This window comes from Nerophis lumbriciformis, linkage group LG12 (genome assembly GCF_033978685.3).
Source record: "Nerophis lumbriciformis linkage group LG12, RoL_Nlum_v2.1, whole genome shotgun sequence".
NCBI lineage: Eukaryota > Metazoa > Chordata > Actinopteri > Syngnathiformes > Syngnathidae > Nerophis > Nerophis lumbriciformis.
The window spans coordinates 4,600,183-4,625,447 of record NC_084559.2 but is presented as its reverse complement, the minus strand read 5'-3'; the positions used below and the strand labels follow the sequence as shown (position 1 = coordinate 4,625,447).

Here is a 25,265-nt window from a genome sequence, read left to right as displayed (position 1 = left end):
GTAACTTACACATCTGTGAAGGCACCATTAATGCTGGAAGGTACATACAGGTTTTGGAACAACATATGCTGCCATCTAAGCGCCGTCTTTTTCATGGACGCCCCTGCTTATTTTAGCAAGACAATGCCAAGCCACATTCAGCACGTGTTACAACAGCGTGGCTTTGTAAAAAAAAGAGTGCAGGTACTTTCCTGGCCCACCTGCAGTCCAGACCTGTTTCCCATCGAAAATGCGTGGCGCTTTATGAAGCGTAAAATACAACAGTGGAGACCCCGGACTGTTGAACGACTGAAGCTCTACATAAAACAAGAATGGGAAAGAATTCCACTTTCAAAGCTTCAACAATTAGTTTCCTCAGTTCCCAATCGTTTATTGAGTGTTGTTAAAAGAAAAGGTGATGTAACACAGTGGTGAGCATGCCCTTTCCCAACTACTTTGGCACGTGTTGCAGCCATGAAATTCTAAGTTAATTATTATTTGCAAAAAAAAACCAAAGTTTTTGAGTTTGAACATCAAATATGTTGTCTTTGTAGTGCATTCAATTGAATATGGGTTGAAAAGGATTTGCAAATCATTGTATTCCGTTTATATTCACATCTAACACAATTTCCCAACTCATATGGAAACGGGGTTTGTAATAACAGAAAGAAACAACCCTTTTGTGTGAATGAGTGTGAATGGGGGAGGGAGTTTTTTTGGGTTGTGCACAAATTGTAAGCGTATCTTGTTTTTTATGTTTATTTAATTAAAAAAAAAAACCCCCAAAAAACCGATACCAATTATAAAAAACCCGATACCGATAATTTCTGATATTATATTTTAAAGCATTTATCGGCCGATAGTATCGTACTGTACTTTGCAGTCATAGTCGTACAATTTGAACAGGCAAATGATTCTGCGTAAAATAAGCAGAAAGTAAAGAATGGATCCAGGACTTTAAAATGACTTTATTTAAACAAAACTAACAACTGTCAGGAGTAGACGACAAATTCAACTCATGATTGCAATGTAATTTGCATCAATACTTAAGACAAACACTAACTTAATTGAATCCAGGATTTACAAATGTATATACAAAAGTCTTCAATCCCACAGAAAAGGTTACATATTAACAGGAAAAAGCAAACACTCATCCATCTTTGTCAAAGACAAAAAAAAGGTGTGTTTCATCAGCAAAGCTGCAGAGATGTTGGGGACTTTCATGCGATGAAGTCGAGCGGTCTGTTGAACCCACCTTTTCTGTTCATGTACTGCCTAGAAAATGAGTATAAAAAAAAGCTGAACATTACATCACTGTTACCCCGCAACACTCAGAGGTTACATCATCATGAGCCAATGGGGAAGCCAGGATCTTTGCATGGAAACACCTGCAAAAGTGATTGGCTACAATAGCAGTGATTGCACTTCCTGTGATGAAAGGGGGAGACAACTTGACATTTTAGAACAGCCATTTGGACCAACTGCGGTGAGTCTGATGACTAACATTACATCTCACACAACTTTAATAAAATGTGACAGCATGTCAAAACATTTGTCTCTGCCCTTGCCATACCTGTATTTTCTCTTCATGGACACATTGATAGCAAATGCTTTGGTCGATCCTTCGCTTTTCTTCCCCTGAGAAAAAAAAAAACAAACTGTATGTCTTTCAAACGTTCCTCAAGATGGCCACCTAGTTCAAGTTAGCAGCCAATAGCAAACAAACATCATTTGAATGAAAATGCAAATGCTGCCTAAACATTTGCAATGTATAATACCTACATACAGAAAACACACTTTGACAAGAATAAAAATGACATTCACAAACAAGACGTACGCCTCTGCTAATTAATGCACTTTGGGAAGAACGGAATAAAGTCATTATATTTGCTGCAGTTTACATATATTGTCTCAGTTATCTCGAACAAATTAGTCTATTTCCCATTTATCATTCTACAGAATGAAGTGCACAAACAAATCTCATGCATCTGTGATTTAGGCCCAATCCCAATACACCCCCTCACTCACTACCACTAGCCCTCACTCACTACCACTAGCCCTCACTCACTACAAATAGCCCTCACTCACTACAAATAGCCCTCACTCACTACAAATAGCCCTCACTCACTACCACTAGCCCTCACTCACTACCACGAGCCCTCACTCACCACCACGAGCCCTCACTCACCACCACTAGCCCTCACTCACCACCACTAGCCCTCACTCACCACCACTAGCCCTCACTCACCACCACTAGCCCTCACTCACCACCACTAGCCCTCACTCACCACCACTAGCCCTCACTCACCACCACTAGCCCTCACTCACCACCACTAGCCCTCACTCACCACCACTAGCCCTCACTCACCACCACTAGCCCTCACTCACCACCACTAGCCCTCACTCACCACCACTAGCCCTCACTCACTACAAATAGCCCTCACTCACTACAAATAGCCCTCACTCACTACCACTAGCCCTCACTCACTACCACTAGCCCTCACTCACTACCACTAGCCCTCACTCACTACCACTAGCCCTCACTCACAACCACTAGCCCTCACTCACTACCACTAGCCCTCACTCACTACCACTAGCCCTCACTCACTACAAATAGCCCTCACTCACTACCACTAGCCCTCACTCACTACCACTAGCCCTCACTCACTACCACTAGCCCTCACTCACTACCACTAGCCCTCACTCACTACAAATAGCCCTCACTCACTACAAATAGCCCTCACTCACTACAAATAGCCCTCACTCACTACCACTAGCCCTCACTCACTACCACTAGCCCTCACTCACTACCACTAGCCCTCACTCACTACCACGAGCCCTCACTCACTACCACGAGCCCTCACTCACTACCACTAGCCCTCACTCACTACCACAAGCCCTCACTCACTACCACAAGCCCTCACTCACTACCACAAGCCCTCACTCACTACCACAAGCCCTCACTCACTACCACTAGCCCTCACTCACTACCACTAGCCCTCACTCACTACCACTAGCCCTCACTCACTACAAATAGCCCTCACTCACTACAAATAGCCCTCACTCACTACAAATAGCCCTCACTCACTACAAATAGCCCTCACTCACTACCACTAGCCCTCACTCACTACCACTAGCCCTCACTCACTACCACTAGCCCTCACTCACTACAAATAGCCCTCACTCACTACCACTAGCCCTCACTCACTACCACTAGCCCTCACTCACTACCACTAGCCCTCACTCACTACAAATAGCCCTCACTCACTACAAATAGCCCTCACTCACTACCACTAGCCCTCACTCACTACAAATAGCCCTCACTCACTACAAATAGCCCTCACTCACTACCACTAGCCCTCACTCACTACCACGAGCCCTCACTCACCACCACGAGCCCTCACTCACCACCACTAGCCCTCACTCACCACCACTAGCCCTCACTCACCACCACTAGCCCTCACTCACCACCACTAGCCCTCACTCACCACCACTAGCCCTCACTCACCACCACTAGCCCTCACTCACCACCACTAGCCCTCACTCACCACCACTAGCCCTCACTCACCACCACTAGCCCTCACTCACCACCACTAGCCCTCACTCACCACCACTAGCCCTCACTCACCACCACTAGCCCTCACTCACCACCACTAGCCCTCACTCACCACCACTAGCCCTCACTCACTACCACTAGCCCTCACTCACTACAAATAGCCCTCACTCACTACAAATAGCCCTCACTCACTACAAATAGCCCTCACTCACTACCACTAGCCCTCACTCACTACCACTAGCCCTCACTCACTACCACTAGCCCTCACTCACTACCACTAGCCCTCACTCACAACCACTAGCCCTCACTCACTACCACTAGCCCTCACTCACTACAAATAGCCCTCACTCACTACCACTAGCCCTCACTCACTACCACTAGCCCTCACTCACTACCACTAGCCCTCACTCACTACCACTAGCCCTCACTCACTACAAATAGCCCTCACTCACTACAAATAGCCCTCACTCACTACAAATAGCCCTCACTCACTACAAATAGCCCTCACTCACTACCACTAGCCCTCACTCACTACCACTAGCCCTCACTCACTACCACTAGCCCTCACTCACTACCACGAGCCCTCACTCACTACCACGAGCCCTCACTCACTACCACGAGCCCTCACTCACTACCACTAGCCCTCACTCACTACCACAAGCCCTCACTCACTACCACAAGCCCTCACTCACTACCACAAGCCCTCACTCACTACCACTAGCCCTCACTCACTACCACTAGCCCTCACTCAATACAAATAGCCCTCACTCACTACAAATAGCCCTCACTCACTACAAATAGCCCTCACTCACTACAAATAGCCCTCACTCACTACCACTAGCCCTCACTCACTACCACTAGCCCTCACTCACTACCACTAGCCCTCACTCACTACCACTAGCCCTCACTCACTACAAATAGCCCTCACTCACTACAAATAGCACTCACTCACTACCACAAGCCCTCACTCACTACCACAAGCCCTCACTCACTACCACAAGCCCTCACTCACTACCACAAGCCCTCACTCACTACCACAAGCCCTCACTCACTACCACTAGCCCTCACTCAATACAAATAGCCCTCACTCACTACCACTAGCCCTCACTCACTACAAATAGCCCTCACTCACTACCACTAGCCCTCACTCACTACCACTAGCCCTCACTCACTACCACTAGCCCTCACTCACTACCACTAGCCCTCACTCACTACAAATAGCCCTCACTCACTACAAATAGCCCTCACTCACTACAAATAGCCCTCACTCACTACCACTAGCCCTCACTCACTACCACTAGCCCTCACTCACTACCACTAGCCCTCACTCACTACCACGAGCCCTCACTCACTACCACGAGCCCTCACTCACTACCACGAGCCCTCACTCACCACCACGAGCCCTCACTCACCACCACTAGCCCTCACTCAATACAAATAGCCCTCACTCACTACAAATAGCCCTCACTCACTACAAATAGCCCTCACTCACTACAAATAGCCCTCACTCACTACAAATAGCCCTCACTCACTACCACTAGCCCTCACTCACTACCACTAGCCCTCACTCACTACCACTAGCCCTCACTCACTACAAATAGCCCTCACTCACTACCACTAGCCCTCACTCACTACCACTAGCCCTCACTCACTACCACTAGCCCTCACTCACTACCACTAGCCCTCACTCACTACAAATAGCCCTCACTCACTACAAATAGCCCTCACTCACTACCACTAGCCCTCACTCACTACAAATAGCCCTCACTCACTACCACTAGCCCTCACTCACTACAAATAGCCCTCACTCACTACCACTAGCCCTCACTCACTACCACTAGCCCTCACTCACTACCACTAGCCCTCACTCACTACCACTAGCCCTCACTCACTACAAATAGCCCTCACTCACTACAAATAGCCCTCACTCACTACCACGAGCCCTCACTCACTACCACGAGCCCTCACTCACCACCACGAGCCCTCACTCACCACCACTAGCCCTCACTCACCACCACTAGCCCTCACTCACCACCACTAGCCCTCACTCACCACCACTAGCCCTCACTCACCACCACTAGCCCTCACTCACCACCACTAGCCCTCACTCACCACCACTAGCCCTCACTCACCACCACTAGCCCTCACTCACCACCACTAGCCCTCACTCACCACCACTAGCCCTCACTCACCACCACTAGCCCTCACTCACCACCACTAGCCCTCACTCACCACCACTAGCCCTCACTCACCACCACTAGCCCTCACTCACTACCACTAGCCCTCACTCACTACAAATAGCCCTCACTCACTACAAATAGCCCTCACTCACTACAAATAGCCCTCACTCACTACAAATAGCCCTCACTCACTACCACTAGCCCTCACTCACTACCACTAGCCCTCACTCACTACCACTAGCCCTCACTCACTACCACTAGCCCTCACTCACAACCACTAGCCCTCACTCACTACCACTAGCCCTCACTCACTACAAATAGCCCTCACTCACTACCACTAGCCCTCACTCACTACCACTAGCCCTCACTCACTACCACTAGCCCTCACTCACTACAAATAGCCCTCACTCACTACAAATAGCCCTCACTCACTACAAATAGCCCTCACTCACTACCACTAGCCCTCACTCACTACCACTAGCCCTCACTCACTACCACTAGCCCTCACTCACTACCACGAGCCCTCACTCACTACCACGAGCCCTCACTCACTACCACGAGCCCTCACTCACTACCACTAGCCCTCACTCACTACCACAAGCCCTCACTCACTACCACAAGCCCTCACTCACTACCACAAGCCCTCACTCACTACCACAAGCCCTCACTCACTACCACTAGCCCTCACTCACTACCACTAGCCCTCACTCAATACAAATAGCCCTCACTCACTACAAATAGCCCTCACTCACTACAAATAGCCCTCACTCACTACAAATAGCCCTCACTCACTACCACTAGCCCTCACTCACTACCACTAGCCCTCACTCACTACCACTAGCCCTCACTCACTACCACTAGCCCTCACTCACTACAAATAGCCCTCACTCACTACAAATAGCACTCACTCACTACCACAAGCCCTCACTCACTACCACAAGCCCTCACTCACTACCACAAGCCCTCACTCACTACCACAAGCCCTCACTCACTACCACAAGCCCTCACTCACTACCACTAGCCCTCACTCAATACAAATAGCCCTCACTCACTACCACTAGCCCTCACTCACTACCACTAGCCCTCACTCACTACAAATAGCCCTCACTCACTACCACTAGCCCTCACTCACTACCACTAGCCCTCACTCACTACCACTAGCCCTCACTCACTACCACTAGCCCTCACTCACTACAAATAGCCCTCACTCACTACAAATAGCCCTCACTCACTACCACTAGCCCTCACTCACTACCACTAGCCCTCACTCACTACCACTAGCCCTCACTCACTACCACTAGCCCTCACTCACTACCACGAGCCCTCACTCACTACCACGAGCCCTCACTCACTACCACGAGCCCTCACTCACTACCACTAGCCCTCACTCACTACCACAAGCCCTCACTCACTACCGCAAGCCCTCACTCACTACCACAAGCCCTCACTCACTACCACAAGCCCTCACTCACTACCACTAGCCCTCACTCACTACCACTAGCCCTCACTCAATACAAATAGCCCTCACTCACTACAAATAGCCCTCACTCACTACAAATAGCCCTCACTCACTACCACTAGCCCTCACTCACTACCACTAGCCCTCACTCACTACCACTAGCCCTCACTCACTACCACTAGCCCTCACTCACTACAAATAGCCCTCACTCACTACAAATAGCACTCACTCACTACCACAAGCCCTCACTCACTACCACAAGCCCTCACTCACTACCACAAGCCCTCACTCACTACCACAAGCCCTCACTCACTACCACAAGCCCTCACTCACTACCACTAGCCCTCACTCAATACAAATAGCCCTCACTCACTACCACTAGCCCTCACTCACTACCACTAGCCCTCACTCACTACAAATAGCCCTCACTCACTACAAATAGCCCTCACTCACTACAAATAGCCCTCACTCACTACAAATAGCCCTCACTCACTACCACTAGCCCTCACTCACTACCACGAGCCCTCACTCACTACCACGAGCCCTCACTCACTACCACGAGCCCTCACTCACTACCACGAGCCCTCACTCACTACCACGAGCCCTCACTCACTACCACTAGCCCTCACTCACCACCACTAGCCCTCACTCACCACCACTAGCCCTCACTCACAACCACTAGCCCTCACTCACTACCACTAGCCCTCACTCACTACCACTAGCCCTCACTCACTACAAATAGCCCTCACTCACTACAAATAGCCCTCACTCACTACAAATAGCCCTCACTCACTACAAATAGCCCTCACTCACTACCACTAGCCCTCACTCACTACCACTAGCCCTCACTCACTACCACGAGCCCTCACTCACTACCACGAGCCCTCACTCACTACCACGAGCCCTCACTCACTACCACGAGCCCTCACTCACTACCACTAGCCCTCACTCACCACCACTAGCCCTCACTCACCACCACTAGCCCTCACTCACAACCACTAGCCCTCACTCACTACCACTAGCCCTCACTCACTACCACTAGCCCTCACTCACTACAAATAGCCCTCACTCACTACCACTAGCCCTCACTCACTACCACTAGCCCTCACTCACTACCACTAGCCCTCACTCACTACAAATAGCCCTCACTCACTACCACTAGCCCTCACTCACTACCACTAGCCCTCACTCACTACCACGAGCCCTCACTCACTACCACGAGCCCTCACTCACTACCACTAGCCCTCACTCACTACCACTAGCCCTCACTCACTACCACTAGCCCTCACTCACTACCACGAGCCCTCACTCACTACCACTAGCCCTCACTCACTACCACTAGCCCTCACTCACTACCACTAGCCCTCACTCACTACCACTAGCCCTCACTCACTACAAATAGCCCTCACTCACTACCACTAGCCCTCACTCACTACCACTAGCCCTCACTCACTACCACTAGCCTTCACTCACTACCACTAGCACTCACTCACTACCACTAGCACTCACTCACTACCACTAGCCCTCACTCACTACCACTAGCCCTCACTCACTACCACTAGCCCTCACTCACTACAAATAGCCCTCACTCACTACAAATAGCCCTCACTCACTACCACAAGCCCTCACTCACTACCACAAGCCCTCACTCACTACCACAAGCCCTCACTCACTACCATTAGCCCTCACTCACTACCATTAGCCCTCACTCACTACAAATAGCCCTCACTCACTACCACAAGCCCTCATTCACTACCACAAGCCCTCACTCACTACCACTAGCCCTCACTCACTACCACTAGCCCTCACTCACTACCACTAGCCCTCACTCACTACCACTAGCCCTCACTCACTACAAATATCCCTCACTCACTACAAATAGCCCTCACTCACTACACATAGCCCCCACTCACTACAAATAGCCCTCACTCACTACCACTAGCCCTCACTCACTACAAATAGCCCTCACTCACTACAAATAGCCCTCACTCACTACAAATAGACCTCACTCACTACAAATAGCCCTCACTCACTACAAATAGCCCTCACTCACTACAAATAGCCCTCACTCACTACAAATAGCCCTCACTCACTACCACAAGCCCTCAAAATGAAGCAAAAAGGGTAGAGCTTTGTAATCTTCCCTAAGAATTGAGACACCACTTGCTACGTCACTGAATAGTTTACATTCGTGCACGTAAGCGACTACATAATTAAGTCTGCGCATACGTTCCACCTAGAGTTGTACCGACACCAATATTTTGGTACCAAAATGTATATTGTTATGTATTTCAATACTTTTCAAACTAAAAGAACACAAAAAATGTCATAATTGGCTTCATTTTAACAGAACATTTATGATAAAACATGTTTCTTATTGCACCCAAATAACAATATTGGAATAAAAATTAAAATGTGCATCAAACACATGGGCTTTTCCTATTGCAATCAAATAACAGTTTACGATTATTTTACATATTAGATAAAGCCTGCCATAATTTATTATTAGGTTAAAATGGAATAGAAAGCTTTATTGACATTGTATTAAATGCTTCATGATAAAGGTGACGCTTCAAACAAGGAGCAACACGCTTCAAGTGTTGCTCTAAAACACGCCTCGCCAAATGTGACGATTAGCATTGCCACCTTTGCTTCACACTTAGGTAAACATTGAAATAAGCATTCGGATCTGCACAAGGAGTTTAAATAGTGACAGGTAATAATGTAGTTGTTACACCTGTCCTGCTGTTCTGCTCCGGTGCAGATTTTATTCGAGGAGGATAGAGCAGACGTCCCCTTCAGGGTCGACGTTTTCGTCGGGTTAACACCCTTCACTCTACCCATCAATGGGTCTGCTAAGCTCCATTTTCACGTCATAATGACGAGGCTGCCGATTTGTGAAAATCTGGTTGCTTTATTGCTAGTTTTGCAGGACACCACCAGACCCGTTCATCCTGCTACTGCGCAGTGCATGCGCTAACTCTCTCTCTCTTTACTCGCCCACTCACTCACGGACGTCACTCAGACAACACGTTGCCATGCTTGCAAACACACACACTCTCATGAGTTAAACAGCTTCCCTGCTGTGCACATGTAGACGCGCACAGAGCTGCTTGGATTGATGCCAAATATTAGCAGCGTTAAAACCGCCCAATTAGCAGTAAACTAATGCAAGTGAAATGACTATATTTTGTAACAAATTGCTACAATGTGTTTTAACTTTAACAAATGTGTTTTATCTGCTATCAGGCTTATCTGTGTACATTTATCCATAGTTTTCTTTTTAGTACTTACTAATTGTATTTTTCTTCAAGCACAGACCAGGAGTGGCAACCATAAATCATGAAGCATTTAATATAATGTAAATAAAGCTTTTTATTATATTCTAATCTAATCCTTGATTATGGCAGACTATATGTAATATAGAAAACTGTAAATTGTTCGAGTGCATCAAGAAAAGCTCAATGTATTTAATGCCCTTTAATTTATATTGTAACCTTCTAAAATTGTTATTTGAGTGCAATAGGAAACATATGTTTATTGTATTGTAAGATTTTCTGTTAAAATAAAGCCATTTATTGTAGTTCCTTTTATTTTGAAAAGTATCGATATACATTCTGGTACCGGTGCACGCACGCGCACAGACACACATATACATATAAATATCTATATAGAAATTTGCACATCATCAAACACACTTACCTTAGTGGTGTTAAACGTTGCAAATCCCATCAGTTTCATCATCTCAATTTCCTCTTCAGTTTTGCCTTGCATGTCCTCGGCTGTTAAAAAAAATAGGTTTTATTGTGTGGACTTCCGTTACTGTACGAGAATATTGAATGTCAACACGGCCTGATACCTGATATTTGAACGGGCTTGGATGACTTTGTATCTTTACTTTCTTTTTGTCTCATAGGAGAAAGGGACGAAGAACGATGGCGCCGAGGAGATCTGCGGAGGGAAAACAGTATGGCTACAAAATGCTGAATTGGTATGATTTATAGGTGGTGAAGTTCATCCTAATGCACTTACATAAATATATATATATATTGAAATTTAAAGTTCCCTCACCTTGAGCGCCTCCTGTGAGGAGATCTGGAACGACTTCTTCTTCTCTCTCTGTCTCTATCTCGATCTCTCTCCCTTCTCCTTCGATCGCGTTCACGTGAATTGGAGCGGGAACGCCTCCTTTCTGCATGCAATACATTGATTGATTGAAACTTTTATTAGTAGATTGCACAGTACAGTACATATTCCGTACAATTGACCACTAAATGGTAACACCCGAATACGTTTTTTAACATGTTTAAGTTGGAGTCCACATTAATCAATTCATGGTAGACATTAAGTGAGTTATCATTGGAATGTGAACACCGTACGCAAAATAACAATGCAGGATTAATGATTAATTCTTCATCTAACCGGTGAGAGCAGAAGTTTTACAGTAAGTGATGGTTTTATCATGTTTGTGGTTTGTATTTCTTTTTTAGCACTTCGCAATAGTGCTACTCGCTGGATCTGCTTATTACTCAGCTTCTAAAACGTGTAGCTCATCCTCCGTATATTCAGGATCAAAAATATAAGGCTCTGAATCATCATTTGTCCCAAAGTAGTCATCGTTGGCTTACATCAAGTCTGCCATGATTAGTGGTAGTTGCTGACGAAGGAAATAGAAAATGTGATGCGCCTTTGAAAATAATACTAACCCTGTATGCTTAAAGGGGAACTTCACTTTTTTTCTTTAATTTTGCACATCTTTCACAATCACTATGAAAGACACGACGAACGCATTCTAACACGTGAATAAATGTAAATGAAAGTTCGGTTACAGCATAGCCAATGGGTGGTCCTCTTATTCTGCCCATAAAACCCAATAAAGAAACATCTAAAAAGCACCAACAATGCTACACTTATAGTTTGTGACTTCAATATTAACCAACTATTAGTGACATTGTTATTATAAGCGCTAACTAGAGATGTCAGATAATGGCTTTTTTGCCGATATTCCGATATTGTCCAACTCTTAATTACCGATTCCGATATCAACCGATACCGATATATACAGTCGTGGAATTAACACATTATTATGCCTAATTTTGTTGTGATGCCCCGCTGGATGCATTAAACAATGTAACAAGGTTTTCCAAAACAAATCAACTCAAGTTATGGAAAAAAATGCCAACATGGCACTACCATATTTATTATTGAAGTCACAAAGTGCATTATTTTTTTTAACATGCCTCAAAACAGCAGCTTGGAATTTGGGACATGCTCTCCCTGAGAGAGCATGAGGAGGTTGAGGTGGGCGGGGTAGCGGGTAGGGGGTAGCGGGAAGTGTATGTTGTAGCGTCCCGGAAGAGTTAGTGCCGCAAGGGGTTCTGGGTATTTGTTCTGTTGTGTTTATGTTGTGTTACCGTGCGGATGTTCTCCCGAAATGTGTTTGTCATTCTTGTTTGGTGTGGGTTCACAGTGTAAAAGTACTCATTTGTAGCATCATTTGAAAGGTCCCCCGCTAGAGAGTGAAGAGTGCTTGAAACTCCGCATGTCAACATCTCTGGCCGGTGCCACACCAACAAGCAACCAGCACTGACCCAATTGACCCTGGCGTCTTCCATTTCCACATCAACAAAAAATAGTCAACAACAGAAGGAGATAACGTCCGCAGGAACTTACCACATAGCGAAGGACATACACTATTTGATTTCCTATTATGCAGCTCATTTTTATTTGACACTTATTGAAATATCTTGTGTGACATCGTGCACAAAAGTGCACTTTATTTGTTTTAAACTATTGTAGTGGCGTTCTGTACAAAAAGTGCACTTTAATTTAGTGTTGTTTTGATATGTCATCTTAGTGACATCATGCACAAAAGTGCACTAATAGCTTGTTTTAAAATGTCTGACAATCTTGCACTTCATGTTTTGAAATGACATGCATGTTTGTGCCACTGCTTAATAACTGTTTAATAAATACACTTTTGCTAAATTGACTTAGTTGTGATTTCCCTCTCTGCATGAAAGTTTAAAAGTAGCATATATTAATGCAGTATGAAGAAGAATGTTTGAATGTAGACACATAGAATCATCATACTGCTGTGATTATATGCATCAAGTGTTCATTCAAGGCTAAGGCAAAATATCCACATATATATGGTGTATCGTGACATGGCCTAAGCATATCGAGATATTAATAAAAGGCCATATCGCCGAGCCCGGGGGTCAGCAACCCGTAGCTCTCGAGCCGCATGCGGCTCTTTAGTGCCGTCCTAGAGGCTCCCTGGAGCATTTTTTTAAAATTATTGAAAATGGGAAAAGATGGGGGGAAAAAAAAAATTACTTTTCGTATGTTTTTTGTTTGAGGACAAACATGACACAAACTTTCCCAATTGTTATAGAAATCCCACAGTTTAATATGTTTGTGTGTATGCTTCACTGAAGACACTATTTGATGAACATTGTTTTGTCCTACTAATTTCGGCGGTTCTTGAACTCACCATAGTGTGGACTGTGACGCAACAGTTTGTTTACATGTAAAATCTTCCACTCCTTTGTCTCATTTTGTCCACCAAAAGTTTTATGCTGTCCGTGAATGCACAAAGGTGAGCTTTGTTGATGTTATTGACTTGTTGGAGTGCTAATCAGGCATATTTGGTCAGTGCATGACTGCAAGCTAATCGATGCTAACATGCTATTTAGGCTAGCTGTATGTACATATTGCATCATTGTGTCTCATTTGTAGGTATATTTGAGCTCATTTAATATCCTTTACATTTATCCTCTTTGTATATCATTTAGTTGTGCATGTCTTGATGCCAAATATTGTAATAAATCTATTAATATATACACACATTGTACTATAAAGTTAGTTCTACGTACCGGTACATATATACACATTCTACATGAGCTAGTTCTACGTACTTTACATATATACACATTCTACAAGAGTTAGTTCTACGTACATATATACCGTATTTTCCGCACTATAAGGCGCACCGGATTATTAGCCGCACCTTCAATGAATTACATATTTCATAACTTTGTCCACCAATAAGCCGCCCCGGACTATAAGCCGCGCCTACGCTGCGCTAAAGGGAATGTCAAAAAAACAGTCAGATAGGTCAGTCAAACTTTAATAATATATTAAAAACCAGCGTTCTAACAACTCTGTTCACTCCCAAAATGTACGCAAATGTGCAATCACAAACATAGTAAAATTCAAAATAGTGCAGAGCAATAGCAACATAATGTTGCTCGAACGTTAATGTCACAACACACAAAATAAACATAGCGCTCACTTTCTGAAGTTATTCTTCATTCGTAAATCCTTCGTCTTCGGTGTCCGAAGTGAAAAGTTGGGCAAATTTACGATCCACTGGCAGATGTTGGCGTCGTCTGGCGCTGCCTCCTCGTCTTAGTGAAGGTGTGTTCGCCTTCTGTCTTCCATTGTTCCCACGCAGTTAGCAGTCTAGCTTCGAATGCCCTGTTGACACCAATATCTAGCGGCTGGAGGTCTTTTGTCAATCCACCCGGAATGACGGCGAGTATTGAATTAAGCGCGTAAGCGTGTCTCTCAATGTGCTGTTATGAGCTAGCAAATATAACAACTACACTACCCAGCATGCAACGATAGTTACGAGCATGCGCGGTAGCCCTGAGAAGCGTTGTTGTATGCTGGGAGTTCGAATGTGGTTATGAGCACGCTGTGAGAAAACGTTGAGAACTCAGTTAACACGCCTCGTCTGCATTATTTATAATTAGACAGACAACACACTTAATAGGAGCCATTTTGGGGTCTTTACATAAACACACAAATGGAAATGAAACGTCACATATCCCAGCATGCACCGCGCGCTTCTTCTACGGGGAAAAAAGATGGCGGCTGTTTACCGTAGTTGCGAGACCTAAACTTTATGAAAATGAATCTTAATATTTATCCATATATAAAGCGCACCGGGTTATAAGGCGCACTGTCAGCTTTTGAGAAAGTTTGTGGTTTTTAGGTGCGCCTTATAGTGCGGAAAATACGGTACACATTCTACATGAGTTAGTTCTACGTACAGTACATATATACACATTCTACATGAGTTAGTTCTACGTACATATATACACATTCTACATGAGTTAGTTCTACGTACAGTACATATATACACATTCTACATGAGTTAGTTCTACGTACAGTACATATATACACATTCTACATGAGTTAGTTCTACGTACAGTACATATATACACATTCTACATGAGTTAGTTCTACGTACATATACACACATTCTACATAGAGAAAAACACAAGATACACTTTCAACTAGTGCATCAACCCCCAAAAAAACCCTCCCTCCCCCATTCACACTCATACACACCCACTCACACAAAAGGGGTTGTTTTTTCTGCTATCAATATTCTGGTTCCCACAACATGGACAACATTTCTGCAAGGGACACAACACAGTCCCTGAAGCACACTTGATTGTTTGTGCTGCTGGTCCACTAACATTTTCATTTAATTACTATTTTTTCTTTCTTTTTTCTCCCTTATGTAATTATTTTTATATTGTTTTACTTTCCCTTTTATCTAAGAAAATATTTATTTATCTTATCTATAAAAAATAAAAATAAAAATAAAAAATAGGAAAGAAAGGACCTTATCTTCACCAGACCTGGTTGTAAATGAAATTAGCTTCGTTTAAAGATTTTTTTTTTTTAAACCAGGTCCAGTCCAGATAATGTCCAAGTCGGGTCCAGCAACACACACCTTCATTCATGTACACTGAGAAAAAAACAAAAAAAAAAACAGAAAATTTGTAAATGTATGTACAGTCCATCTTATGTTCAGGTCACTAAAAATTAGGGAATACAACAACAGATAGCATATAATCTATAAACATAATTACACTTTCAACATAAGCCTTTGAGGACAACCATGTAACTTTCTAAAGTTAAAAAATACTGAATAAATGTTTTAAAGAAAGTAATACTAAGTGAATATCTGTTTTTGGCCTTAAAAATAAACCTTTTACCGAGTACTATAATTAAATTGATTAAATCATGATTGTCAATGAACTCTCCCAAAATAACAGAAACCACATCAAGCTTCATAAACATTTTTTTGGTCCAATATGGCTCTTTCAACATTTTGGGTTGCCGACCCCTGGCCCAGCCCTTGTACATATACACACATTGTACTATAAAGTTAGTTCTACGTACATATATACACATTCTACATGAGTTAGTTCTACATACAGTACATATATACACATTCTACATGAGTTAGTTCTACGTACATATATACACATTCTACATGAGTTAGTTCTACGTACATATATACACATTCTACATGAGTTAGTTCTACGTACACATACACACATTGTACTATAAAGTTAGTTCTACGTACACATAAACACATTCTACTATAAAGTTAGTTCTACGTACATATATACACATTCTACATGAGACACACATTCTACTATAAAGTTAGTTCTACGTACATATATACACATTCTACATGAGTTAGTTTACGTACATATATACACATTCTACATGAGTTAGTTCTACGTACATATATACACATTCTACATGAGTTAGTTCTACGTACACATACACATTCTACTATAAAGTTAATTCTACGTACATATATACACATTCTACATTAGTTAGTTCTACGTACATATATACACATTCTACATTAGTTAGTTTACGTACATATATACACATTCTACATGAGTTAGTTTACGTACATATAATACACATTCTACATAAGTTAGTTCTACGTACGTACATATATACACATTCTACATGAGTTAGTTCTACGTACATATATATACACATTCTACATGAGTTAGTTCTACGTACATATATACACATTCTACATGAGTTAGTTCTACGTACATATACACACATTCTACATGAGTTAGTTCTACGTACATATATACACATTCTACATTAGTTAGTTTACGTACATATATATACATTCAACATTAGTTAGTTCTACGTACATATATACACATTCTACATGAGTTAGTTCTACGTACATATATACACATTCTACATGAGTTAGTTTATATATATATATATATATATATATATATATATATACACACATTCTACACGAGTTAGTTTGCGTACATATACACATTCTACATGAGTTAGTTTACGTACATATACACACATTCTACACGAGTTAGTTTACGTACATGTATACACATTCTACATGAGTTAGTTCTACGTACATATATACACATTCTACATGAGTTAGTTCTACGTACATATATACACATTCTACAATAGTTAGTTCTACGTACATATATACACATTCTACATTAGTTAGTTCTACGTACATATATACACATTCTACATGAGTTGGTTTACGTACATATATACACATTCTACATGAGTTAGTTTTACGTACATATATACACATTCTACATGAGTTAGTTCTACGTACATATATATACATTCTACATGAGTTAGTTTACGTACATAAATACACATTCTACTATAAAGTTAGTTCTACGTACATATATACACATTCTACATGAGTTAGTTTACGTACATAAATACACATTCTACTATAAAGTTAGTTCTACGTACATATATATACATTCTACATGAGTTACTTTACGTACATACATACACATTCTACATGAGTTAGTTTATGTACATATATACACATTCTACATGACTTAGTTCTACGTACATATATACACATTCTACATGAGTTAGTTCTACGTACATATACACACATTCTACATGAGTTAGTTTAGGTACATACATACACATTCTACATGAGTTAGTTCTACGTACATATATACACATTCTACATGAGTTAGTTCTACGTACATATACACACATTCTACATGAGTTAGTTTAGGTACATATATACACATTCTACTATAAAGTTAGTTCTACATACATATATATACATTCTACATGAGTTAGTTCTACGTACATATATACACATTCTACATGAGTTAGTTTTACGTACATATATACACATTCTACATGAGTTAGTTCTACGTACATATACACACATTCTACATGAGTTAGATTACGTACATATACACACATTCTACATGAGTTAGTTTACGTACATATATACACTTTCTACATGAGTTAGTTCTACGTACATATATACACATTCTACATTAGTTAGTTTACGTACATATATACGCATTCTACATGAGTTAGTTTACGTACATATATACACATTATACATGAGTTAGTTCTACGTACATATACACACTAGTGATGGGTCCGGCAACACCGATGCATCGGCGCATGCGTCGAGCTCATAGAGCAAAACCCTGTGTCGGTGCGCGTACCGCTTTTAGAAAGTCACGTGACCGATCATGAGCCGTTTGGGTCACGTGACCGATACGCGAACTGTGTCGCACTGACGCCTGCGCGCCAAACTGTGTTTTTATAAGGAAGCGCATCTGTCAACGAGATGCTGCTGCCAACAGAATCGTCGCACTTCTGTCGTTGGTCATTTCTAATTTATCGTTGTCGGAGATCATGGAACAGCCTCAGGCAAAAAGAAAGATTTCCGTCGTGTGGGAATATTTTGATCATATATCGGAAAAAAATGTATTTGTGTTAATTTCCTTGTCGTTTCATCCTCTTCTCTCAAAGTTGCCACTTGATCTATTAGAATTCAAAATCTCTTCAAAATGATTCTTAGATTACTATTCATATTTTCTGCAAGTTAAATGTCTCATTTGTACGACAGAATTGTCGTACATTAACAAATCCACCTCCTCAATGCTGTCAGTCGGAGAAATAATAACTAAGAAGAGAAATCGTCTAAAATTTAATACGTTGGAAAAACAGTTTTTTTTTAAAAATAAAAATGTGTAAAAAAACAAAACAAAATAACATTCCCAGTCCACAAGCATCCTCATTCACAACACGTTATCTTGGATTTCCATGTTATGATACATGTTCACATTATTTATTGACTGTATCTAAAAAAGATAAAAATCTATTTTTATTTAAATGAAAATATGAAATAATTAGGGATGTCCGATAATGGCTTTTTGCCAATATTCCGATATTGCCCAACTCTTTAATTACCAATCCCGATATCAACCGATACCGATATCAACCACTATATACAGTTGTGGATTTAACACATTATTATGCCTAATATGGACAACCAGGTATGGTGAAGATGAGGTACTTTTTTAAAAAAATTAATAAAATAAAATAAGTTAAATAAATTAAAAACATTTTCTTGAATAAAAAAGAAAGTAATACAATATAAAAACAGTTACATAGAAACTAGTAATTAATGAAAATGAGTAAAATTAACTGTTAAAGGACCAGCAGCACGCACAATCATGTGTGCTTACGGACTGTATCCCTTGCAGACTGTATTGATATATATTGATATATAATGTAGGAAGCACAATATTAATAACAGAAAGAAACAACCCTTTTGTGTGAATGAGTGTAAATGGGGGACGGAGATTTTTTGGGTTGGTGCACTAATTGTAAGTGTATCTTGTGTTTTTTATGTTGATTAAAAAAAATAAAAAAATACGATACCGATAATAAAAAACGATACCGATAATTTCCGATATTACATTTTAATGCATTTATCTCTAGAAATAATCTTAAATGAAATACAATGACTTAGTTTATATTATTGTATATACTAGATCATAAAATCAGTGTCAGTTGAGTCGGTCCATAGGTTGCCTGTAGGGATTTTTAATGTCCAGCAGATGTCAGTATTTAGTGACACAGTATCGACACAGTATCAATACAGTTTTGCAATGTGTCGATACGCTTCATGACGCCTCATCAACCCATCACTAATACACACATTCTACATGAGTTAGTTTACGTACATATATACACATTCTACATGAGTTAGTTTACGTACATATGTACACACTCTACATGAGTTAGTTTACGTACATATATACACACTCTACATGAGTTAGTTTACGTACATATATACACATTCTACATGAGTTAGTTTACGTACATATATACACATTCTACATTAGATAGTTTACGTACATATATACACATTTTACATGAGTTAGTTTACGTACATATATACACATTTTACATGAGTTAGTTTACGTACATATATACACATTCTACATTAGATAGTTTACGTACATATATACACATTTTACATGAGTTAGTTTACGTACATATATACACATTTTACATGAGTTAGTTTACGTACATATACACACATTCTACTATAAAGGGCTAACTCCTTTCTTTTCTAGAACGTTCTCGACTCAGACTAAATTACACACACAACACATTTGGTGTCTTACCACGCCTTGGAGGAGTTCGACTGCGGCTCCTTCCCATCTTAAACAGTCAAATATTTAGAAAGAGAAGCCCGACAAGGTACAACAAATTAAATGGAGAATCTGTAGAATATTTGAGCTTGTCGCCGACATTAACGACACAACTCCGTTGTCCGATGCCCACTTCCGCTTGTCCAATGCCCACTTCCGCTTGTCCTTTTCTCCACAGCGTCCCCTGTCGACTTGGAGGAGAACCTGTCGTATGACATGAGCGCCTCTGTTGAGCAAATTGTAAATGTGGCTCTAAAAATAATTAGTAAAAATGAATAGAAATTATGTAATTAAAATAGGAGACATACATATCCATACTTAAATGTCATTTGGTTTTAAATAAAACTTTAATGACAGGAGATATATGATAACCTTCCAACATTCACTTGCACATTCTAATTTGAAATAAAAAATAACTATGAGCAAACAACAATTTTTGAACACAGAAATAAACAGGAGGTATTTTGCATACACGTACAGTTTGGACACACCTTCTCATTCATTTTCTTTATTTTAATGACTATTTACATTGTAGATTGTCACATAAAAACTATGAATGAACACATGTGGAGTTATGTACTTAACAAAAACATGGTGAAATAACTGAAAACATGTTTTATAGTCTAGTTTCTTCAAAATAGCCACCCTTTGCACACTCTTGGCATTCTCTCCATGAGCTTCAAGCACCCCTGTGAAGTGAAAACCCTTTCAGGTGACTACTTCTTTACGCTCATGGAGAGAATGCCAAGAGTGTGCAAAGCAGTAATCGGAGCAAAGGGTGGCTATTTTGAACAAATTAGAATATAAAACACGTTTTCAGTTATTTCACCTTTTTTTGTTAAGTACATAACTCCACATAGGATAGGATAGGTCAAGTAAAACGAAACTATGTTTTCAGCACAAACCCGTTCAAGATTAGACAAACAAACAGTGTACAGAGTTACAGAACAGGAACGCTGATGGGTCGCCGTAAAAGATGGGAAAATGGTTAAACGCCGGGGAAGAAGATGAGTAAAAAAAAATACAATCTAGACTGGGCTCCTAAGGGGGCCTAGCCTGGAGTGGAGTTGGGTCCCTGGAGGTCGACTGCTGCTATGAAGCGATGCCAGCCGTCCATCACCCCGAAGGGGAATCAATCGGTGGTGAAGGCGTGGGGTGGGGGAGTAGGGGTGTGTGTGTGTATATATGCCCATTGTCTTGGGTGTGTTGATGTAGTGTCCATAGGCCTGGGGTCGTTCTGCATGCCAGCAAAAGTTCGACTCCAGGTGTCGTTGAGGAGGAAGGGAGGTCAAAAGGGTCCATCATTGAGGTGTCCTCGGGGATGTTTTCAGAACAGCCTGTTCCTGCGAGTCAAATCGTAGATTAGGATTTTCGTTTTTCCGCGAGCAGACATTACACTGACTTGTCTGTTCTATTCGTCCATGCTGGCCCTCATATGTGTTCATTCATAGTTTCGATGCCTTCAGTGACAATCTACAAGGGAAATAGTCATGGAAATAAAGAAAACGCATTGAATGAGAAGGTGTGTCCAAACTTTTGGCCTGTACTGTACGTAAATGGAAAATGTGGAATGACGAGTGCCTTCAGTGTATATACAAGTCTTCAAGCTGCAGTTACAAACATATTTTATAGATACCCACTTTTTTTTTTTTTACGATTTTGCCAGCTTTCGTCTGTTTTTTTCTTCTTTTCTTGCTTTAATAACATCTATTGTCTGATTGATTTACAATAAACAGCATTCAGAGCACAATCAGTAGCTATCAGTACATTAGTATACCTGCGACATCAACGTGATACTTATAGCTAAACCATTAGATGCTACGATCAGACACCAAATGCACATTTACATTGTTGTATATGGGGGATGAAGGGTGAACTATTTTAGGGGAATTAGAAAGCTGCATTTGTGTATATTTTGTGTAGATCCTCCTGAGACCCGGCGTCCTCTGCAGTAGATATTCGTTTTTTTGGTCTATTTCTTCAATGATATTTTAGAGAAACGAATAGCCCTGTTATGCAAAAGATAAATAATCACTACAGAGGACGCTGGGCCTCAGGAGGAGATCTTCAGAACAATTCTTGACTCCATAATGCAAAGTGGAGACTCTTTTTGAGTCATGGTGACAAATAGGGGTGTAACGGTACACAAAAATTTCGGTTCGGTACGTACCTGTCATGTCTGTGTAATCATGTTTTGTTTTAGTTATTGGACTTTTTAGTTTCTGGCTTTTCACTCCCTTGTCTTGTTTCCATGATTACCCATTAGTTTCACCTGTTCCACGTTTGGACTCATTGTGCACTCTTGTTTGTCACCATAGCAACCCATTAGTTTTCACCTGTCACGTCACGCACCTGTTTCACGTTTTGAGTCACGCACCTGTTTTCGTTAATCATGTCTGTAGTATTTATGTTCATTGTTTTTCAGTTTGTCTTGCTGGTGACATCCCCACATTTATGCTCTGCACATTTCTGACTCTTTTTTCATGTCCATCGTTCACGCTGCTCCTTTTTGTCCATGCCAAGTAAGTTTTGTTTATTATTGCCACAGTTAGTGTTTTTTGTTGTTCATAGTTTTTGCCTTTGTGCAAGTGTTTGGTTTCATAGTTTGTTCTCCGCCTTTTGTTTACTTCCTTGTTTTGTATTTATAGTGTTTAAATAAAAATGTACCTTCATTCCCGTCTCGCCCGAGCCAACTTTCCGTTGCCTCCGAGAAAAACTAAACCCCAGGACCAAGTCATGACAGTATGTCACCAGCAAGACAAACTGAAAAACAATGAACTTAAATACTAGACATGATTAACGAAAACAGGTGCGTGACTCAAAACGTGAAACAGGTGCGTGACGTGACAGGTGAAAACTAATGGGTTGCTATGGTGACAAACAAGAGTGCACAATGAGTCCAAATGTGGAACAGGTGAAACTAATGGGTAATTATGGAAACAAGACAAGGGAGTGAAAAGCCAATAACTAAAACAAAACAAAACATGATTACACAGACATGACAGTACCTCGGTTTAGAGGTCACGGTTCGGTTCATTTACAGTACAGTAAGAAAACAACAAAATATAAATTTTGGGGTTATTTATTTACCAAATTTGCAAAATCTTCCACCAAAAGTATTTTTCTTAGTGGAATATTTGATGTGAAGTAATGGGAACCTTGGATAGGTCAATAATTCATAATAACATTGATTTTGATTCAATATTATGTTTTGAGCAATGACAGTTTGAAAGAAAAAAAAAAACAGCTTTGTTTTATTAGTCAACATTGCAACTTTTTCTAAATTACATTTCACCTTTAAGCTTTTTTATTTCACTTTTGTTTATGTTTTTATTTATTTTAATAGTATTTTTAGAATGTGCCGTGGGCCTTTAAAACATGCAAATGGCCTCCGGGGCACACTTTTGACACCCCTGCTATAGATAATAGAAAATTAAATGTGATAAATCTATGGATAAAAAGCAGAGCCTGGCGACGCATGCGCGTTTATCATAACTCTCTCTCTGTCTCTGTCTCTGCCCCTTCATTACCAATGCTGCTGCATGCACAATTTGTTTTGTTTTTAACCCCTTCTTAACCCTGAACGTACATTGAAAATACACGCAACCCTAACTCAAAATGCCGGACATTTGAGGCATTTAAGAAACTCCGCCCTGACAGGACATGTCCGGTGAAAAGAGGACGTATGGTCAGTCTATCCTAGGCCGTTAGCTGCTAGCACGCCGTGTGTTGTGCCTCGGTGTGCATTGTTTACACAACGTGCGTTACGCTACTTAATATGTCCGTGTGGAAACTCGTTCGGTACACTTCCGAACCGAACCGGAATCCCCGTACCGAAACGGTTCAATACAAATACACGTACCGTTACACCCCTGGTGACAAAAAGAAATGAGAAAGTGTTGAGAAGTGAGGTGAAAATGAGAGGTTGTGGACAACTTGTAGGTTTTTTTTCCCCCTCTTTGAACCAAAGCGTAAAAGTGTGACCATGTGTCAGAACACCAAGTCCGTCAGTGGCGTTGTTACCGTGTTGGAAAAGCACCGGTCTGTTACTACATTATACACAAAAAAACAGCTGAGCAGTTTTTTCATCAGCTCAGGTTTCTACTTTCTCCTTCTGTTTCTTGCTCTTCTTCAGGAACGACGGCGGCTTGAACTTCTTTTTCTTCTTGGACGGGGACTTTGACGGCGAGCCCTCGGGGGTCCCGCCCTGTGGTTTGGCGGGCGGGGCGGCAGGAGCGGAGGTGTCATTGGTGGAAAGGGCCTTCATGCTTTTCTCCAGCTCTTCCGTCGTCTGCTTTTCCTCCTCCCCTCCGTTCTGTATGACTGGAGTGTCTGTCTTTGCGTCCCCTGCTCACAGGACATATTGATATATTAAACATTTGTTTAATACAGTAGTATCACTAACCTAACAAGGGACTTCTCCCAGTAGCTCCACCCACTCGGCTGATGACTTTATGCAATTCTTTACGAAGAACATTTTACTCATTAGAAAGGAGATTAAAGTTCTATGAACTCAGATACAAAAACTCCAAAATAATCTCTCTCTTTTAGAAGAAATAACACTAGAGGAACTCCAGCGCCTCGTAAATGGGACAAAACAAACAACATGTTTACTTGACCCACTTCACGGGAAACTTATCAAGGAGCTGTTTGTACAAACCCCGTTTCCATATGAGTTGGGAAATTGTGTTAGATGTAAATATAAACGGAATACAATGATTTGCAAATCATTTTCAACCCATATTCAGTTGAATATGCTACAAAGACAA

The 25,265-nt window shown here is 41.6% G+C and overlaps 2 protein-coding genes across 3 annotated transcripts in view; both read right to left on the bottom strand.

Annotated features, from left to right (window-relative positions):
- Positions 1-927: 927 nt before the first annotated feature.
- On the bottom strand, positions 928-20,655 carry LOC133623036 (U4/U6.U5 small nuclear ribonucleoprotein 27 kDa protein-like). The gene is made up of 6 exons (XM_061985952.2): positions 20,470-20,655; positions 11,246-11,366; positions 11,034-11,125; positions 10,877-10,956; positions 1,553-1,617; positions 928-1,254 (listed from the first exon to the last, which is right to left on the bottom strand). Exons 1-6 carry the CDS (start codon positions 20,504-20,506, stop codon positions 1,200-1,202), a joined length of 450 nt encoding a protein of 149 aa, XP_061841936.1. The 5' UTR covers positions 20,507-20,655; the 3' UTR covers positions 928-1,199.
- Positions 20,656-23,620: 2,965 nt separating this feature from the next.
- LOC133623033 (beta-adducin-like) overlaps positions 23,621-25,265 on the bottom strand; it is a 55,927-nt gene continuing 54,282 nt past the window's right edge. For both annotated transcript variants that reach the window (XM_061985946.2, XM_061985947.2), the window contains one exon: positions 23,621-24,843. In XM_061985946.2, the coding sequence (XP_061841930.1) occupies positions 24,590-24,843 (254 nt within the window). In that variant the 3' untranslated portion in view covers positions 23,621-24,589. The remainder of the gene's footprint in view (positions 24,844-25,265) is intronic.

Coding starts and splice junctions, on each gene's coding strand:
- LOC133623036 (XM_061985952.2), bottom strand. CDS start 20,506: ATGGGAAGGAGCCGCAGTCGAACTCCTCCAAGGCGTG. Junction 11,367..20,469: donor TCGAACTCCTCCAAGGCGTG/GTAAGACACCAA, acceptor TATTGCATGCAG/AAAGGAGGCGTTCCCGCTCC. Junction 1,255..1,552: donor TCCATGAAGAGAAAATACAG/GTATGGCAAGGG, acceptor CTCATTTTCTAG/GCAGTACATGAACAGAAAAG.